The sequence below is a fragment of the Saimiri boliviensis genome, chromosome 8, assembly GCF_048565385.1.
Source record: "Saimiri boliviensis isolate mSaiBol1 chromosome 8, mSaiBol1.pri, whole genome shotgun sequence".
Lineage (NCBI taxonomy): Eukaryota > Metazoa > Chordata > Mammalia > Primates > Cebidae > Saimiri > Saimiri boliviensis.
Window position 1 is genome coordinate 52,350,509 of NC_133456.1, and position 21,151 is coordinate 52,371,659.

The 21,151-nt window shown below is 41.8% G+C and overlaps 1 protein-coding gene across 3 annotated transcripts in view; it reads left to right on the top strand.

Annotated features, from left to right (window-relative positions):
- Positions 1-21,151, top strand: part of PTPRG (protein tyrosine phosphatase receptor type G) — a 777,462-nt gene that overhangs the window by 590,215 nt on the left and 166,096 nt on the right. For all 3 annotated transcript variants that reach the window (XM_039477294.2, XM_039477296.2, XM_039477295.2), the window contains exon 6: positions 16,097-16,163. In XM_039477294.2, coding sequence (XP_039333228.1) covers positions 16,097-16,163 — 67 coding nt within the window. The remainder of the gene's footprint in view (positions 1-16,096; positions 16,164-21,151) is intronic.

Genomic DNA, 21,151 nt, shown 5'->3' on the forward strand with positions numbered 1-21,151 from the left:
TACAATTATAGGCATGAGCTACCACGCCCAGCCATAAAAATATTAATACCTGTTTATTAAAGCCTCAAAAAATATGATAATTTACATTTTTAGACTAGTATTTATTGACATAGTTTTGCTAAACTGGGATTCAACTGCGCGTTTCAGTTGTACACAGGCACAGTTAAAGCTTTTGGATTTTCAGGGCATCAGAGAAATAGAGATTTTCAGGGCATCATCACATTTTTCTCATCTCTTATCTTCCTACCTCTTGATCTACACCCGACTGACCTGACTACCAACCAGACAGAATTTTCATCTCCCTCAGGTTTCATGGAAGGTGGTGTGCAGAGTATCTACAATTCATAGATAACCTTCCTATTGGTTTATCTGCTCAACATTAATGCAGATGACTAGAGATCACACATGAAAAAATCCCTTTCCCTTGGGTGATTTAAAGATTGTTTATCTTGGGTGTAGACTCTCAACTAAAATTTTGTTTGGTAGCATGTATCAAGAGGTTTTCAAGGGGTTGGGAATATAAGCAGGTAAGGTGACCACTCTATGGAAAGTGATTGATAATGGAGGAAAGACTGAAACTCATGTTTGCTCTTTACCCACAGCCAAACCCAAACCCAAAGAGAATTAATATGTCACTTATATATCTGCTTGAAGTCAGTATTACCAATTTCTTTTTGTTATCTCAGAATTTCAACTTAGATTCTAGAGTGTAACTACACCGGGCACCATATTCATTGATCCAAGGCACTTTTTTTTTTTTTTGGAGACAGGGTCTCACCCTGTCACCCAGGCTGGAGTACAGTGGCAATAACTTTTGTATTTTTTGCAGAGACAGAGGTTTGCCATTTTGCCCAGGCAGGTCTTAAACTCCTGGTCTCAAGGGATCCACCTGCCTTGGCCTCCCAAAATGCTAGGATTACAGGTGTCAGCCATCACTCCTGGCCCCAAGGCACATTCTCATAGTGGGAAAGAATACAATTGCAAAGGGTTATTCAAAAAGCAAATTTACTATGTTTTTTTGTTTTGTTTTGTTTTGTTTTGTTTGAGACTGAGTTTCGCTCTTGTTACCCAGGCTGGAGTGCAATGGCACGATCTCGGTTCACCGCAACCTCCGCCTCCTGGGTTCAGGCAATTCTCCTGCCTCAGCCTCCTGAGTAGCTGGGATTACAGGCACGTGCCACCATGCCCAGCTAATTTTTTGTATTTTTAGTAGAGACGGGGTTTCACTATGTTGACCGGGATGGTCTCGATCTCTTGACCTCGTGATCTACCCGCCTCGGCCTCCTGAAGTGCTGGGATTACAGGCGTGAGCCACCGCACCCGGCCTACTATGATGTTTTTAATTTGCCAGTCAAACTTTCAGTGTATTGAAAGCAACTTTTTCCATTACAGTAATAACCAGTATTTTGGGGTGTTTATTTGATACATGTAGCAACTCTCATGGCAGCTGGAAGAGGTTATTGTCAGTGTTGTCTTGATTTCAGAGTTGGGGGAATTGAGTCTCAAGAAGGTGAAGTTACTTGCTCAAAGTCAGCCAGCTAGCCAGAGCCTGTCTGCCCAGCTCTTAAACTCCTTGCCCTTGCCTATGAGGTTCTGCTGACCCCCGTTGTCATAGGACAGAGTGAGAATCCATCAGCAGGTAGGCCTTTTGGTACCCTTTGGAAAAAGTTAAAATTCAGCATGATTTCTGTGCTGCCTCCTTTCCTGAAATGTTATACCCTGCTCTGATGTGCTTTATTGGCTCAAAATCTCCTTTCCATAGACTGCATCAAGTTGATGATGCTTTATGCAACAGAAAGAGAAATAATTTACCATGAACACAGCAAATCATTGGATGAATCAATTGTGATATTTTCACCTAATGGTATTCTCTACAGCAATAAAAATGACTGCTACTACTTGGACAAACGTGGGTGAATCTCACAGATACACTGATGAGTGAAAGAAGGTGAGACAAGATTCTGGTGTATGTTTCCATTCAATGTATGGAATATGGGGCTGTCAGCCGCAGGGTCTTACGGAAGCCTTCCGGAGTTCTGGAAATTTTTTGTCTTCATTTGGCTGAGGTTGCATGGGTGTATTCAGATGTGAAAATTCATCTAACTATATACTTAACATTTGCATAGCTGACTGGTTTATGTTATACCTCAATGAATAAATAAGATAACAAGCAAATCACAACACACATTTCATCTGAGACCTCAATGTCTAATGGGAAGACCATTTTAAACTAAGGACCTCTGCATTGTAGAGTTGTTTCCTAATGAGACTTCTTATAAGTCACCCAGCTTCCAAGAGGGTCAGTTACCTAAAAGTCTTGAGAAGCTAATGCACAGACAATAATTTTAAAATAATTTTAAAGGTTCACAGGCACCAATTTATATGTCACCATATCCGTGTACTAAAACACACATCCTCCATTCACTAGAGAGCTCGGCAGGGTTCTGTGTCTCTTTACTTTCTACAACACTTGCATGGGAATATTACCCTGAGACTTAACGCTTTATTAGAACCTGGTCACCCAATTATTATTCAAAAGGACCATCTTTAGTCATTTACAGAGGCTTAAATTATGTTTAAGGAGGCAACGAAGCATACAATACATTTTAAAAAGGTTTTATCTGAAATTGTAAGAATAAAGTTCAAGAATTTAAAGGGGACTTTTCCCAGTTAGCTCACAAACTGCTTTAATTCTGTATGTTGTTCTACCAACAGAATTATTACACTGTGCCCCATATAAGTGTTGAACTTTGCATTTTTAACATTCTAAAATAACTCTCATATTTCTCAGAGCATGCTTAGTCTTTTGATTACATTTGCAGGGATACCAGGATCTGATTAACACATTTGTGAAAAGCTGTTTCTAGATTTTTGGAGATTTTCGTGTGATGTTCACAGGTAATTTACCATGCCATAAAACTTGTGCAGTTCCTACACAATCATTAGAAGCCTCACTGGTTGATAACAACTATCAATCTCTCAGTCATTCCACAAAGATATTTTGAAGGCTTACTCTGGAAGAGGCACTGGATTTCCTATTGCAGTATATCTTCAAACAAAACGAAACTCATAGTCTGGTTGACATAGTATTAATACTGTGTCTACTGATACCACAGTTACACAATTCACAGGGTTTGAGCACCTGAGTGGCAGGAAAATTTCATTTTCTTTTGTCTGTGCTTTTTGTTTGTCTAATAGATATATTTGCAGTATAATGCATCCTAGTATAATTGTTGGCCCTTATTAGGTGCTTAGTAAATATTTGTTGAATATATGAATTAGTGGGTGAATGAAGGAATAGGTGGATGGATGGAGTTTAGCACTGATAATTTTAACAGTAATGTTTACTGTTCAGTAATTTCATCATTGAATTCTTCCCACATGCCTGGCATTGTGTGAAGTATTTTATGTGGATTATCTCATTGGCCTCTCTCAGCCCTGAGAGGGAAGTCTTGTTAATATCTCCATTTTCCAGACTCAGGAATCTGAGGCTTAGGACAGTTAAGTAATTTGTTTGTGTAAAACTGGAATTGGCAAACTTTTTCTATAAAGGGCCAAATTGCAATATTTTTGACTTTGCAGGCCATGAGATCTCTGTTCCAACTGCTTGATTCTGGGTTTGTAGCACAAAAACAGCCACCAGTAATATGTAAATGAGTAGACATGGCTGTGTTCCAATAAAACTTTATTTACAGAAGCAGTCTGTGGGTGGGATTAGCCTTGGTGGTCATAGTTTGCTGACCCTGTCACACCTTATCCGTGATAGAAGTGTAATTTGAACCAAGGCAACCTGATTTGGAAGACCTTGTGTTTAACCAGTTAGGAGAAAATCCTGCACTTGATCTTAGCCAAAAGGCTGAGAAGTGATAGGAGCAAATTCTGATCTAGAAAAAGGAAAAAGGCTAGAAACATGCTTTAGCAGTCCTCGTTGATAATGATGACTATTATTTTAAAAGTTTTATCTTTTTTGTTTTTGCCTTTCCCTCCTAATTCCATACCACTTTTCAGTCACAGATTAAAAGAAAATAAAAACAAATCCCATCACAATATGATAATCCCCTGGTCTGTATACAGTGAGAAATAATGCCTGTGTCACATGCATTTTTCATTTTTCCCCTGCAGAGCCACCCAGGAGGTGTGCGTCATTGTCTACTGGCCTAGGGTGATTAAAGTCACTTAACCTCAGGTCACACAGCTAAGACGTGGATCACGTTTTTGGGGCATAAATCCCAGAAGTCTTTGAACTCTATAGATACCCTCGTTAAAGTCTTCTTTTAGCTTCGTCCCCTTGACATCTTTCTCCTGCTTCACCTCTTTAATAGCTACCTGCTATTCCTCTAGGAAGCAAGCATCTTGTCAGCACCAGCTTTGTTTTGGCACTAAGTGGAGCTGGGTGAAATATGAAACAAACTAAATAAAGTGCAAGCCCTGCCCTCAGGGAGCTTCGGTCCATTCCAGGGAACAGATGTCTACACAGGTAATTACAGGGGAACACAGGAAGTGCTAGGAGAGAGGATGTGTTACAGTTAGTATCCCTGTGATGCCCAGAGGGTGTGAGGATTTCTGACCTGCTTACACTTTGAGGACTCTCCAGCCTGGATTTCTTCAGCTGAACCAACCAGCTAGGCTGCACCCTGAGCTTCAGGAATTGACACACTGAGACTAGTGCCAGGAAGAAACTAACCAGAGTACTGAGTTAGCAAACATCTGGAATGGGCCAAGGAAGGCTTCCTGTAGGAGCCACATTGAGCTGAGCTCGGATGACTGAGCACCTGCCCTGCAAAGAGCTGAGGAATGAGCAGCCTTGTCAGTGGGAACAGTGGGGGCAAAGGGCTGGCAACAGTGAAATGCTCAGCATATTTTAAGAAGAGGAAGGAGGCCCAGGGGTCCTGTAGGGAACCATGGAAATCCTGGAAGAATCCAGAACTCGGCTGGGCCCAGATCTGGGAGAGCTTTTACACTGGCATGGGTTATGATTAGATTTATTTTTAAAAGCTCATTCTGACTCAGTGGTTCTCATCCCTGCCTGCACATCAGAGTCATCCAGGGAGCTTTTCAATATCCAGATGCCCAGGCCACACCCTCAGGTCAGTCAGAATAGTGTTTTGTCCTTGTTGTCTACTTTTGTTTTTAGGTTTTTAGTTTTTTTGTTTGTTTATTGAAAGTTGATTAAAGATGATTCCAGTGGCAGCCAGGGTAAAATACGTACTGTCTATTAGGCAGAGAAAGGATTGGAGGGTACAGCAGAGAAAGCAGGCAAACCAGTTAGTTCAGGCTGCTGGGAGCTGTTTAGGTTCAAGATGGTGTTCAGCCAGGATATGGTTAGGCCAGAGGAACTGCAGAGAAGCAGTGGTCAGATTCAAGATGTGTTTGGAAGGTAGAATCTTCCAGACTTTCTGGGCAGCAAGAAAGGGAGTGAGTTGGTCAAGAAAGGGGTGGAATCAAAATAATTCTTAGGTTTGGGGATTTCGTCTGCTGGGTGGAAAAATGTTAAAATTATATTAAAAGATTCAAGGCCAGGTGCAGTGGCTGATGCCTGTAATCACAGTGCTTTGAGAGGCCGAGACAAGTGGATCACTGAGGTTAGGTGTTTGAGACCAGCTTGGCCAACGTGATGAAACCCTGTCTCTACTAAAAATACAAAAATTAGCCAGGCATGATGGCACACGCCTATAATCCCAGCTACTGGGTAGGTTGAGGCAGGAAAATCGCTTGAACCCAGATGCAGAGGTTGTAGTGAGCCGAGACTGCACCACTGCACTCCAGCCTGGGTGACAGAGCCAGACTCCATCCCCAAAGAAAGATTAGAAGATGAAAGATTGGGATGGGGTAGAGGATTATGATTGACTGAATTTAGTTCAGGACCCCAAAATGACTGGTCTGTCTGTAACCAGAAGTAGGAGTCTGTTTGGAACTTTGTGTATTCCTGGTTGGGTATCAGCAGGGCATGCTTGCCTCTGGGGAAAGAATGGCTTATAGCTACAGTTTTTAAGGATCTTGGATGTATCAGGAACTGTGCTAAATACTCACTTAATCCTCTTAACAACACTATGAGGTTTTTTGGGGGAGTGATCTCAATATTACCTATGAGTAAATTGAGGCACAAGTAGATTGTAATTCACTTCCCCATGACCAAACAGCTGCTAAGCAGAAACGCTGGGTTTTGAATCAGGGTATAGCATCCTGATTTCAGAAGCCCTGCACTTAACCACTGCACTAGTCTTATGTACCCAACTTGCAGTTTAAAATGAGCTTGTTGTGTTCACCTACAGGGGATCCATCTGGGTGTTTTCTATGGAGTTACTTATTCCCAGGTTACTGTCAACGGCAGTTTTCACAAGATCAGCCTCTTCCTGGCTAAATGTTACCTACACCTCCCTCTTCCCTACTGGGACCGTTTTTTTCCAACCGAACTGCTGAAAGAATTGAAAGATCCTGAGCACAGTTGCTTAAATAAGTAGACTACATGCTCTATGAAGAAATCATATTATTTTCTCAGAGGAGAGAGAGTTGGCCCAGTGAGGCAGTGATTGTAGGGAACAAACTTTCTGGTTTTCCATTTTGTTCTGCTACAAATGGCACGTTCTATCAATCAAGGCCTGCTGGGAAAGATTTTGTCTTTCCTCATTGCAATTTAATTTTATCCTCTGTTGAACTCAGGTGCATTTTAAATATAAAGCTAAACTCTTCAGTTAGCATTAATCTGTGTCCTCCTTGCGATGGGGCTGGATTTTGTTTAGACTGCCACTTACTAGAAAGGATTTTCCCTAATTTGTGGATTTTAAGATGTTTGTCCACTTAAATAAGCTATCTGTAACCCCCCACCCTGAAAAAAACATAGCTTAACTGAGGCCTTTAAATCAGATGCTCTGGCAGCTTTAACAATAGCCCCCTAAAAGCAATTTTCACTGGTTTGTCTGTGAACGAAGTACAATGTTTGGATGAGTTAGCAGGTTTATTTCATAGAGGATGACAACAAGGAGCTTAAGTTTCTCTTAGAGTATCAGGCAGGAAACCCCTTGCATGAGCCCGTGGTTTAGAGTAGAGTTTGGCCTGTGAGGTGTTGCTTAGGAGAGTGAACTGATACTTAACCAATCTTCAGAGACGACATTGGGGAGTCATCATTCAGTGCTGCAAAGGAAGCACAGATTAAAAATACCCCCTCTTAAAAAAAAGTGTTGGGGTACGTCATTAGTTTGTGCTTAACTTGATTGCTGTGGTTATGAAACAACAGCTGCCCATGCCACTACGTTATGCCCTGCACCTTGTTCGGGGGCACCTTTCACTTAGGTTCAGTGCTGCAATTAATTGTTTTTTTTTTTATGTTTGTTTAAACATAAAAGCTACTGAAAATTCTATATCCCAGAATTGATTAGCGATGTTTATTTGCTGCCTTTAGGGTTTGCTCTTTATTTTTGCCAAGTTTTCTTGGTTGGCACTTGGATTCTAAACAAATGGCTTCTTTTTAAACTCTAGAAACGGTGACGTGACACAGCAGCCGAGGTCTGTGAGGGGCAATAACTCGTCTAGAAGGAGGGGAACCGCCTTTTGATAGCTGATGGAACAGTATAAGGAAAATGGTGATGTGTGGGTTCCTTACAGAAGCCAGGGACCCCAACCCCCTCTCTAGGATCTAGAATTAGACCATCAGCTCAGTGAGGACAGAGCCCTGTGATTTGTACAATGACATATTCTATTCCACTGCCCAGTTCGTGGCATATGGTTATCTACTGCTTGCAACAAATGACTACAAACTGAGCAACTTAAAACAATACACATTTATCATCTCACAGTTTCTGTGTATCTTCAGATTCGAGGTTTCTCACAAGGCCACAGTCAAGGTGTCAACTGGGACTACGGTCTCATCTAAAGCTCAACGGGGGAATGATTCACTTCTAATTTTACTGAGATTCTTGGCAGAACCCAGTTCCTCAAGGGCTGTTTGACTGAGGAACTTAGCATCTCCTTAGCTGTTGGCCAAAGGCCATGGTTAGTTCCTTGTGGCATTATCATAGCTCACTGTAACCACTAACTCCTGGGCTCAAACTATCCTCTAACCTCAACCTCTTGAATAGCTGGGACTATGTGGGTATACCACCAAACACTGGGTAATTTAAAAAGTATTTTTCTAGAGATGTTATGTTGCCCAGGCTGGTCTCAAACTCCTGTCCTTAAATGATCCTCCCACCTCAGCCTCCCAAAGTGCTGGGATTACAGGCATGAGCCAATGTACATGGCCAGTATCTTTTGTAACAATTGCTTTTGCCTTATTCTACTGAATAAAACTAAGCCACTAGATCTAGCCCACCCTCCAGGGAAAGGTGATGACATAAGGGCCTGAATGCCTGGAGTCAAGGGTTTTTGGAGGATCATCTTAGAGTGAGCCCATCACAGCCTGCAGTAGACACTCAGTACATACTACTTGAATCAATGAGCTTAAGGAGCTGGTGCTTGTCATTTGGGCTGAGGGCCCATAGAATTTTCCCCCATCACCTATTTATATAACTATAAAAGGTATTTAAGGTCAGTTAGGTCATTTTAACATTTTACATATGATACCTACTTGATATTTACGTGGTATTCCCCCCATTCCTCATGATTCAAAATGATAATCTTAGCTACTCCTATGGAGGGTTTTTTTTTTTTTTTTTTCAACAGAAGGCTTAATCTGGCAACCTCTTTGATCCATTGTGCCTTGTCTCTTATATTTTTCATGCTGCATACATGATGGGGATTTAAAGCCATCCCCACTCACTGTTTTCTGGATTTAGAGTCTTTTGTAAACGGAATGCCCTGAGAAGCTTGTTGCTTCCAGGGAATGAAAAAAACAAGGGTGAGAGTTCATATCTAGTGTGTTTTGGTTGAAGTCACTTACTACATGTGAAAATAGTCGGCTCTGCCTTCTCCACTAAGCCTTTGATATTGGGGCTTTTCAGCGCGTGGCGAGATTATTAACAAGGGAAAGTCATCGTTGTCCAGCACTGCCACACAGAATTGGGAGAAGCTGGCAGAAAAGTCACTGGGCCTGAAATAAGCTTCTCTTGCCCCAGGCTTCCCCACATCTCATACTTTTTTTTTTTTTTCCATTCAAAGGTCATAACAGTATCTGTGTGAAATAGTTTGCATTGTAGCTTAAGACTCTAGGTCATGCTTTGCGAGGTTGAAATTCCTCTTTTGCTTCTCTCCAGTTCAGGAGCAGTCTGAACTTTGAGAAGATTGGCGGGGGTGGGATAGACAGGTTCTGGGACTGTAGCTTGAAATGCTATAAAGGCTTTCCCAATACCTTCTTGGCTCTGAAACACAATGCATTAAAAAGACAGAGTGACAGAAATCACCCTGTGGCCCCTATGGGAGTACCATTTGCCAGGTGCCCCGGCCATCCAACTTCCTTCCTCTCTTCTGCTCTGGCTTTGAAATGGCATGTTGGGTGAATCCAAAGCCAGAGGAAATTGAATTGTATGCCCAGCCCAGGACAGTTTGATCCTCATGAAAATGAGAAATCGCCTATACTGACAATCTGTGAGACTGCTGCTGGCAAGATCTGCCATTTTATACGGATTTTCTACCAGCCTTGCTGTTGCCCTGCAGGGACTGGTTTTTCCAGTAAAGCACTCCTCCAAGCCAAGTCTGACAATGAGATGGTAAATACTCTGGTGGGTTGGGGAGACGGGAGCAGGGGGCCAGAGAATGGTCAGTTTAAGTAGATCAAAAGCACAAAATTCATTTCCTCGAGCTGCCTTCTCTGACCACGACTCTCAATTCTCTGGAGATAAATAACCTGTGAATTAACTGGTTTCCATTAATATTATGAATTAACAGTAAGTAAGCCGTGTCAGTGCTCAAGTTGCATTTGAAGGGGGGAGGGTGAATCCTATTAGCATTTATAATTGTGTTTCCTTTTCATATTAATCCCTTCCCATGGCTGAGGAATTAGGAGTTTTCTCATCTGCCAATGGAAACCAGTCCCAGGAGTCTGTCCCTGTCAAATACTGGAAAATAGGTGATGATACAGGGCCATACCTTTTGCCTCGGACAGGGGCACTTCTCCTGCGAGAAGCCTCGGTGACATTTTGCACATCTGTTAGATTAGGCTTAATGCATGATCCTGGAATTTAATAGTTGCATTTAAAGCGATTCTCTAGACCGGGAATCCACACTTGGTCACTCATCTCTAGCCGAATTTCATAAAAAGTCCTACGGGATGGCAGCGCACCTTTTTCCCTTGCCATGCGTCACCCTGAGTTGTGCCTCTGTGTTCCTCTCCGACTTTATTTCACGGTAGTTGGGGATGCCACGTGTGCCAACACCTCTGATTCTGCTTTTTGTAATATCCCACTGCAGCAGTAATAGTTAGGAGATACTTGAAAATGACGTCGGAATGTCAAAAGGGATACATTTCTGTATCAGAAACTAAGACCATTGGCTATACAAGAAGGAAAGTAGTATTTGTGAAGACTGAAAAGAAAAGTCAGGAGAACAAAGGTGTTTTCAATATAGCTCAGTGGTTAGTGGTTTCATGCTAAAATTGTCTTCTTGAACATACCCATATTCCCTAAATTATTGCCACGTGTTTAACTTATTAATAAAGGAAGCCAGGCAGCAATCTCTCTCTGGGTAAGAGCTAACTAAAATGCAGGGCTTCAACATAGCCAGGTTATAAATGCTTTGTGACAGCATTGTGAACCAAAATCTGGCTAGTGGTCACTAGGATGTTGAAGTCAGAATCAACGAAGCTACAGCATCCTTGCCACGTGGCTCTTTAGGGAAGAACCACAGAAGGAAAGGAGATTCAGATGTGAAATCAGACCTGCTGAGAAGTGCTCGCCCTTGTCCTAATACAGCAAGTTAGCTTCTGAATACCCAGTTACCTGCTAACTGCTTGGGGGGGGCGGGTGGGTGAGTCCTCATCTCTGCAATTCAGGAAGGCCCTGTGGAGTCTCTGGTCCTGCTGTTTGTCATTTCCTCTGCAGCCATGGTGAACGGTGCAGCCATTCACCCTCAGCATGCATAAATCCTTTTTTCCTGCAAGAGGTTATCAGTTGGATGTGTTGTTTATGGGAATAAAGGAGAAGCTGGTGGTGTCGGATTCAAGGCAACTAGATTGTCTTTGCCATCTTACTTAGCAGACGGCCAGGACTTGATAGATTGAAAATTATTAGGATCCACGTGAAGGGCCAAATGGCATGGGGGACAGGAGAAGTAATGGGCAGCACATATGTGAACACAGGCACATGCCGTCTGATGGGGTCTCACTGCTTCCTTTTCATTTCACTTCAAGCAAGAATCAACGCAAGCCCTCCTGTAGAGCCTCCAGATAAATACATCTCTAGAGATTGTTGATAGCTTGGCTACTAACTTGATAATTGCCTAGATCTTTATGGTGGGCTATTAATTGCAAAGAACATGTTACGAAGTTTAGATTTCGTGAGCATTTATATGAAGCTGGCCTTTAGTCCAAACCTACGTTTCATGGTTTTCCGTATTGTCAGTGTTTCTATATGCTTTGGTTATATCTAAAGACAACTGAAAAGCTTTAATTCAGAGCCCTCTGTTGAGTTTGCGTGCCATCCTTTTGAAGATGACTAATGCCACGAAAGCTGCTCTGAAGTGGAAGTGCCAGGAGCTAAGTTTTGAAATGAGAGCAGAAACTCTGCAGGGAAAGGGGGTGTCTGTTTCTTCTGGTCCATTTTAAGCTCATTTGTGCAATTGCTACCTTCTCGGTATTACTGCGTAACTCCTTTGATCTTAAAGTGGAAGGAAGCAAATTTTAAGAGCCAGGAACACTCCTCGTGTGGCTTTAAAAGGAAAGCATATTATAAAATTGAGTGGGTGTCAAATAAAACATACATTTGGATCTTTCGAAATTTGAACTCAGGGAGGTATTACTGTCAGAGCCAAGCACGTTGACAAACTCAGGGATAAATTGCATTTGTTTGTCATTCATATGAATTTGAGTGTTTGGGTCGACTTGTTACCCAGTGTTATTTGTCCTTTATTGGATGTGGCATTTGTTCTCAGCATTATACTCTTAAGTGTTAAACATTGAATCCTCATAACAACATTATGAGACTGTATCCCCATTTCACAGACAAGGACACTGAAGCTCAAAGCATCCATACCTGACTCAGAATTCTGTATTTTCCCCATCCATTGGCCTCCTCCATCCTAGATGGAGAATAAAATGTAAACACGGGTCGCTAATATAGCTCTCTTCACTGTTGTCATATTTAAAAGCTGCCAGAATTGCTTAGCTTATACCCATGAACTTTTTTTAAGTGGCAAATTGATTGAAACAGTGAGTGAAAGGAATTATTTCAGTTAGGGTTATGCCTTACTGGAACAAATCCACTTATTAGCATGCTCTTTGAATTCCCCACCCTGAGTTTTGAAACCAAGACATAGACCAGAGAATGAGCTCAGTATTATTAGTAAGTTACTCTGATCAGCCAATTATCTTCATTTTCTCTCCATTTCTCCTCATTCATCTTCTCAACCCCCACCATATTAACCACCGATGAAGGCTATGAGAGCTGAATGGATGTTGTAGAAGGCTTTTCATTGTGCAGTGGTTTAGAATCTGGGGTCAGGTTCTTGAGCTCAGATGAGTTGTGAGGTCTGAGTATCAGACACAGAGAAGCTGTATCAGACATGACCAAAAATTGAACCTGGACTAGGCTGACTGGTTGTTTTCCTTTTGCATAGCCTGCAAATGTTATCAGTGTGTGTCAGCCGTGGAAGGTTAGAAACACTTTCCTTGAGCCTTCATATGATCAGATAAGACTGAATGCATTCAAAAAGTTCCTGTCCTCATCTTCTTTGTGCTGCTGTCACCGAATACCACACTGGTTAATTTATAATGAACAGAAATTTATTTGGCTAATGGTTCTGGAGACTGGGAAGTCCAAGAGAATGGCCGTGACATCCGGCAAGGCCTTCTTGCTGCGTTATAACCATGGCAGAGCATGTCACATGAACAAGAGAGGGAATGCGAGAGAGCAAGAGGGGGCTGCAAGGGGGCCAAACTCACTTTTATAACAAATTCCCCCTAGCAATAATGATGATAATCTATTCATGAGAGCAGAACCAGAGCCCGCATGACCTAGTCACCTCTTAAGGCCCATTTCTCCACACTGTTGATTGGCAATTCAGTTCCCAACACATGAAATATGGGAATGTATTCAAATCATAGTGGTCCTCCGACTACAAAATCTTCCCTCTAATTCAGGATCCAAATCAGACTATCCGAGAAATGTTGCCATGGTACAGAAGGGATAACACTGTTTTGGAGGAGCACATGAATTGATCAGGTGGCCAGCAAATGCTGTGTCTTGTAATGTGGAATTTTACTAGAAAACCTTTAAGACAAACCATAGCAAGGTATATTGGTTTAAAAAAATATTGGTATCATAGCCTGTTTCCTATTCTTTATATTTGCATACAGCCATAGAAACTCTAATGGCTAAATTTTGCTTTGTACCAAATGATTCCAATTAGTTAAAACAATTCATATTATGGGTCATTAGGTTGGCTGATCAGTTCTTTTGGGTATGGCCAGTTCAGCTCATCTCTGTAGACTGCAGATGGTTCCGCTGAGGATGGATGGTCTCAAATGGACTCACTCACCTGTCTGGTAGTTGGCAGGATGGTGATTCTAGAAGAAGGTTACCTAGGACCACCTATGTCTACTCCTTGTAATCTCTCATCCTTTAATAGGCTAACTTGGGATTCTTCACTTGATGTTTATATTCCAAAGAAGCCAGATATTTTATGAACTTGTGTCTGCATCATATTCACTAAATTTTCATTAGCTAAAGCAAGACACTTGGACAAACCAGTTTCAAAGAATGGAGTAACTGAGAAACACTTTTCATGGAGGAGGGCAAAGTCCAGTTGTAAAGGTGCATGTAACAGGGATAGAAGGAATGTGTGACCATTCTGTCATCCTCACAGATACTAGAGTAACTAACTACAGGTAGGTAAGCTGGCATCTCCACCAGACTGAATCAAAGGGAACATCTTTTTGTCTATAGCTTCAATTCGATGTGGAAGCATTCTCTGGGATCCTTATTTTATTCTTCTATTCTGGGCTCTCAAAAGCTGGCTACATTTACCGGTTTAGGTTCTCTTCCTTGCATTCCTAAGCTATGATTCCATTTTTGACCAGGTTTTAAAATTTTTGATCATTTACTTGCTATGGTACAAATACGATCGGTTTCTTCCGATGCAATTTTGATTTGGTGTATTCTGTGCATGGTTACCTTCCAAAATGTTTCATGCTTCAGTCCCTGGCTTGAACTTCTCAGGCAATTTGCAGGCACACTTATGCCAACTCCCAGGATTCTACCTTTATGATCTGATACACTGGGTTCCTAGTCACTGATTTTTCTTTCCTTTTTTTTTTTTTGGTATGTCTAGTGTTTGCAATGTAGTAGCAAATTCCACATCATTTTATTAGTCTAGTCTATAAACAGAATCCTGTTTTTAATAACACTTTTATTCTGAATCTAGGCTCTAGACATTAAGTCTTAATCACTGTTAACTCATAGAGCATCTAACAAGGGCTTCTCACCCTCAAGCTCTGTGCCATGGACATCTTAGGCCAGATAAGATGTTGTAGAGAACTATTCTGAGCATTACAGAACGTTTAGCAGCAGCCCTGGCCTCTATCTCGATGTCAGTAAGTCAGTAGCCCCTTCTCTTTTCATCCTTCTGCCACTGCTACGTGACAACCAAAAATGTCTCCAAACATGGTCACATGTCTACTCAGTGGGGCAATATCTCCCCCATTTGAGAACCACTGCTCTCACCTGGAGATGCTGAGGCTTAGGAGAGATGGAAAAGTGTGGCGTGTGGTTTATTTTCATTGAGGACACACTAGGAACAGCAATCCAACAGGGAAAATTCGTTTAGGAGTAGACAGGAATGTGGAAAATTTTCAGTCACCGTAAAATTCATTCTAGGGGTGGCTCTTGATTCTTCTGAATTAACTTGAAAGCATCAAATTGGATTGTGCTGCACAGTGAAAGGTTCATCAATATCTCAGCTTCATTATGTGACAAGTGGATTAGATGTAAATACTATCCATGGGGAAGGTGGGGGGAAGCAGGAGCTGTGCTGGCCATAGATATTAGATTTTTGAAAAACTCTTTATTGTGGAAAAACTTAAATATACATAAAAGTAATGAAAATTGTATAACGACCCATCCTATACCCATCACCCAAGGTCATAAATGATTGATTCAGGCTGATCCTGTGACTTGAATCAATGTGTACCCCACTCACTCCCCCTGCTGTTCACTCTTGGATTATTTTGAAACAAATTCAAGATGTCACTTCATTTCATTTGTAAGTATCGCTGTATGTGTAAAAGAAAGTACTTGAATGCCAAAATTGTAATATGTTGCTAGAATTTTAATCTTCTACAATGAGCAAGAATGAGGAGTTCTGCTGAGTAGTATCAGAAAGTTAAGGGAAAGAAGAGGTGGGAGGAAGACTGAAAAGGCTCCACTTTTGGGAGGATTAAAAACCCCAGGAGGAAGTGAAGGTGGGAAACACTGCCTCTTCAAGCTTCTCTCCCTTCCTCTTTTGCTTTGCCTAGCTGTTAGGAATGCCCCCTGGAATATGTGATTTTTCGCAGGGGACAGAGATCCTTACAAAGGAGAATAGGTTGGCAGGAAACAGAGTCATTTTCTAAAAAGGAAGGAAAAACACAATCGCCAGAAGATATTGAAATATTCAATCAATGATAGATTGCTCTCTTATGACCTTCAATGACTTTTTAGCCGATTGGGCCTCGTTTTAATAAAACAAGGCAAGAAGAAAATCTTGCAGTTGCTTTTTAAGATTTTCTAGGACTATAGTATTTCTCTCCTGTTATAATGTATTCTGAGAAGTTTCTTTCTTTTGATTTAGACTTCCTCACTTGATTTTATGATGTCATAAATCTCCTGCATTTGGTGAGAGCCATGGTGTATGTGAGACCTAGGCAGCTTGCTAGATAACATCTATTCTTCCCCTTCTCTTTAGAAGATTAAACTGAGACCGTTGTGCCTGATGCCAGAATGAATTTAACCAATCATGTTTCCTTTACATGTAGGTCAGTCCGAGGGACAATTCTGCACTGGATCCTATTATCCATGGGTTGAAGGGCGTCGTACATCATGGTAAGTATGCCACATACACTTCCTTTTGCTGGGATGTGAAGGGCTCAGATCTCTGCCTAAAGAAATCGGGTTATCTTGCAGAGGACAGAGGGTGACACCCATTCCTCATTCCCTGATGTTGAAGGGCATTAGAGCCATTATTTGATGGGTAAAGAGCACACCCATTTATTACCTGCAAATGGGTCTGGGTTAACAGTAAGCAATTTGTTTCTCTTCAGGTACCAGTTTGAATGCATATGCTATAAATCAGAACACACTAAGATGTACTATTTTTATGTGTTGAACTTGCCATTTGTTTCATATCTCTCCTAAAAATACTCTTCTTTCAGTTGTCTTTTCACCTGCAAATGTTGGGTTTGCATCTCAGATCTGGGAAAGCATTTTAAGTAGCCAGACAAGTTATTAAACTTTGCAGCATGTGAGCAAGCGTCATGCAGCTACTAGAATGGAAAAGGCCAGGCTGCTGTTCTGTGCTGCAGACCTCTTATCCTCAGGCATAAAACCAGGAGAGAAAGTAAGATAAATGGGTTCTGTCTTTCCCAACTGGTTTTTATTGGAAGAATTTCCCTGCAACTTTATTATCAGCACTGCATCATTACCTGTGACATCAAGATCCTCTAATTTCAAAAGTACCCTTGTCGCAGTGAGGTGTGCAGTCTAGATGTAATGATTTGCAAAGTTTTAATAATCTAATTAGAATTCCAGAGACATTGACAGCAGTAGCATTAGTCACCATAATAAATCTCCCCTTTGTCTCCACAGCGTGATAAAACGTCTTCACACCTTTTGGTGAGGATTGTCTTTAGACATTAACCAACTCCGTAGAGCTTAACAAACATCTTCTACTTCCCTTCCACCTCTCTTTCAGTGAAATGAAAACCAGTTGTCAGGGGCCAGTTAGAGCAAGTAGGATTTTGGATTAATTGTTCCATTCTCAAAACTGGACAGTCATGCAGCAGGTAACAATAATAAACCTACTGAAAGTAGTAAAATAGGGTTACTGAAAACGCCACGTAGAGGTTTTCATTTTAAAATATTTCCATTGCTTCTTCCCAATTCTCAATTTCTGGAAAAGCACTGATTCCATTCTTGAGGGCTCTTACCTCCCAAAGACGCCACCTCATGTCATAAACTTGGGGATTAGGATTTCAACATAAGAATTTGGTTAGGGGACACAAACCTGCAGACCACAGCAGAGGCCATTACATATGAAAAAAACTGTATCTGGCTCTGGGATTGCAGAGGCAGATACAGTTTGCAAAGGTGTAAAGGTGGGTTGCAAAGATGCCCAGGGTGTGGTTTCAACCCTACTCTCTAACTGGGAAATCGGACGAGACTTGGAAACTACGCTGACCTACAAAGGAAGTTCACTTATTTATTCAGCAGACATATATTGCATGCCCACGCCATGCAAACCCAGATTTGGAACACTGTTTAAGAAAGACACAGGCCAGCTCTCATGGACGGAGACGGGAAGTGTGCCTTCCTCTCCCGCCGGCCTGCCCTGTATGCAGCCCCTCCCAGCTTGTGCATTTGCTTGTTTCCTCTGTCAGGAGAGTTCTTCCTTTGCTTATGCCAAGGGTGCCTCCCTCTTGTGCCTTCAGGTCTCAGCTCATATCTTGCGTCCTTAGAAAGTTGTTTTGTAAGTAGCCTATCAAAATATTCCTCCCACACCACTCCCATCAATCTCTGTTACACCATCCGAGGTTTCTTTCTTCAAAGCACTTGAGTGTATCTGAAATAACTGTGTTTGTGTATTTGCTCATTTGTCAGCTACTTGGGTATCAGTTTCCTGAGGGCAGAAAACCATGTTGGTGTGGCATGCTATATCCGGCAAATAGTAGGTGCTCAGTAAATCTCAGCCAAATGACTGACTCAAGGAAGCAAACTTATTTGTATTGTTTATTTATAAGCGCAAATTTCAAAACAGAAAATGAGATGAAGGGAAGGAGGAACTGAAGTCCATGTGGGTTTTGCTTTGATTGGGAAGAGAAAGGAAAATAGTTTTTTAAAAAAACAAACAAACAAACAAAAAAAAAACAACCTTTGTTGGAGGCAAGGTACAGTGGCTCATGCCTGTAATTCCAGCACTTTGGAAGGCTGAGATGAGTGAATCTCTTGAGCTTATGTGTTCAAGACCAGCGTGGGCAACATGGCAAAACCCTATCTCTACCAAAAAAACAAAAAAAAATACGAAAATGAGCCAGGCATGATGGTATATGCCTGTAGTCCCAGCTACTCATGAAGCTGAGATTGGAGGGTCACTGAGCCCAGGAGGTTGAGACTGTAGTAAACTGTGATCATGCCACTGCACTGTGGCCTGGGTGACAGAGTGAGGCCCTGTCTCAAAAAAGAAAAAAAAAAAGAAAAATTATTGGCACTAGAAGCATTACAGTTGAAAGTCCTGTAAGGGATTTGAATGATCTATTAATTTGAAGGAACATAAATAATCATGTCCTTCACAGTCTCTGGCTTGGGAACAATGATAGAGACATGTAAAGAGAAAAATCAATATAGATTTCTGTTGCAGCTCAGAAATGGCTTTTATTTCTTCAGCTCCAGGAGTCATATTAGAATTTTAATTTTTCATTATTATTTTTTTAAACAAGAAGCATCTTATATGTTCCTTCAGCAGACATGTGAAGGACTAAACTAATCATATCAGCCAACGGTATTTAGCAGTTGGTCATTAGGGTCCTCAGTTAAGCAGATACCAGGGTGGTATTTGACGTGCAAGAGAGATTTTTGGCAGGAGGGGACTGCCTTGGAAGAATCAAATGGAGAAAGACCAGGGATTGGTGGGGAGAACGTTTGGGCCACGCATGGTGCAGGTCTGACACCTCTGAAAGGAGAGTGGTAAGCCAGGAAGACTGGCTGAAGGCAACTCCGAGGAAATCTCTGCCAAGCTATCAGGGAGCCCCAGAACAAAGACTGCCCCTGAAAGGAGTCCTTTGTTGGGAGGAATGGCCCAGCCCTTGTTCCCCACTATGTGTTGTCATTGACTGGAGCCTCCCAGCAAGCGTAGCCTGATTCTAGACACTGGGCAGATCCTGGAGTTGCAGCTGCTGCAGGCTGTCAGCTCAACAAGCTCCTCACAGCAGCTTGTCTCTGGAAGGGGGATCTCAGGGGTGCATGCTTAAGATTACCACAGAGCTTCCCATCTTGCTTCCAGAAGCATCTTTCTAGTCACACTCCCATAGCACTCAGAGATTCTTAAGAGCAGTCCTGGCTCATTCTTTCCATAGTTATTCAGTGCCTAATCTCAGTACATCATGAAGCTGGGCGTTGAGGCAGGGACCTACCCTGACCGCATTTGCATATGCTTGGGAGAGTTGTACAATTAAGTATGTAATGACGTTAAAATGTGGGGAGCGCTCTCTCTTCCTTTCTTTGCCATCGTGTGTGCTTTACTCCGTCTCCCTCTCGCCCTGTCTTCTCACAAGACTTTCAGGATTAAGCAGTTCCTGACCAAGAAACAAAAGCAAAATCGTCCCATTCCCCAGTGGATTTGGATGAAAACTGGTAATAAAATCAGGTACAACTCTAAAAGGAGACATTGGAGAAGAACGAAGCTGGGTGTTTAAGAAATTACACATGAGATGGCACACAAATTTATGCTGTCTGAAGGCCACAATGATGTTACCAAATCAAACTGAAAATGTCACCACTATCTGGAGAATTTTGAACAGAGTTTCCTCTCTGGATCTGTTATGAAGGTGTTGGTTGGCTCGTTCAGTAATAAATATGTGAGACCTTTCATTTAACAAATTAATGTGGGAAACAGCAGATTTAACTCAAACGTTGATGATTGGAGGTGTCTCAGACAAAATGAACATTAGGACCTAAAGAGTGCATAGAGATTGTCCAGGCAGAATAGGGATGGAAGCAGGACCAGTATAGGTGAAGGTGTCTGTTAGTAACAGAGGGTGTGGTATCTTTGAGGCTTGGAAAATGGTGACTGATAGGGTTTCTCTGTGTCCTCACCTAAATTCCATCTTGAATCCTCACGTGTTGTAGGATGGACCCAGTGAGAGGTAATTGAATTATGGGGGCAGGTATTCCCTGTGCTGTTCTTGTGTTAGTAAATAGGTCTCACAAGATCTGATAATTTTAAAAGGGGGAGTTTCCCTGCACAAGCTCTCTTCTCTTGTCTGCCGCCATGGAAAACATGCCCTCTACCTTCCACCATGATTGTGAGGCCTCCCCAGTCACATAGCACCATGAGTCCATTAAACCTCTTTCTTTTATAAACTGCCCGGTCTCTGATACGTCTTTATCAGCAGCATGAAAACAGACTAATATGGTAAGGGGCTTCTCTAATGCTTTTCTAGGGAGAGATACCCTAGAAACCTCTTGACCACATAAAGTGCTGTGTCTTCTGTGTTCATTTTTCTAGGCAAATTGCAGTTTTTACAAACTCAAGAGCAATGAGGAAATATAAATAGAATGGAGTGAGGTGATTTGCCATTGATCCTAGTCCCATCTATCCCATCTATCTACTCATGGAGTGATACATGGAAGCACTGAAATGTGTCTAATTATGTTTTTTTTTATTTGGCCAGTTATCAACATCCACTGACAAGGAAAGATGAGGGGAAATTGTAAATCCCATTCACTGTGTTGGCTCAGTCAGCAGCAGCCAATACTTACATACTCTTATATACTCTCTGTATATAAGAACCAGCAGTTGCAAGTGGCCATTTGTGATAAGAATACTGATTCCTAAGAAGTTGGTCTAGTTCTGATGTGTTTAAAATCCATTAAAAAAAAATTCTGTTTGTGAATTGGTGTAAAAATGTAGTGTTTCCTTCTAAGTGAGAGGCAAGAGGTCAGGTGAATATAGCGGGCGAGGCAAAACATTACGGCCCATTTTGTTCAAGTTTTGAAGGCTTACGTTGTGCAACGTGTGGTCAGATGTGGTGGAGAAGACTTTTGGGACTTTTCTGTGGACCAGTGCTGGCTGCAGGCATTGCAGTTTTTGGTCAATG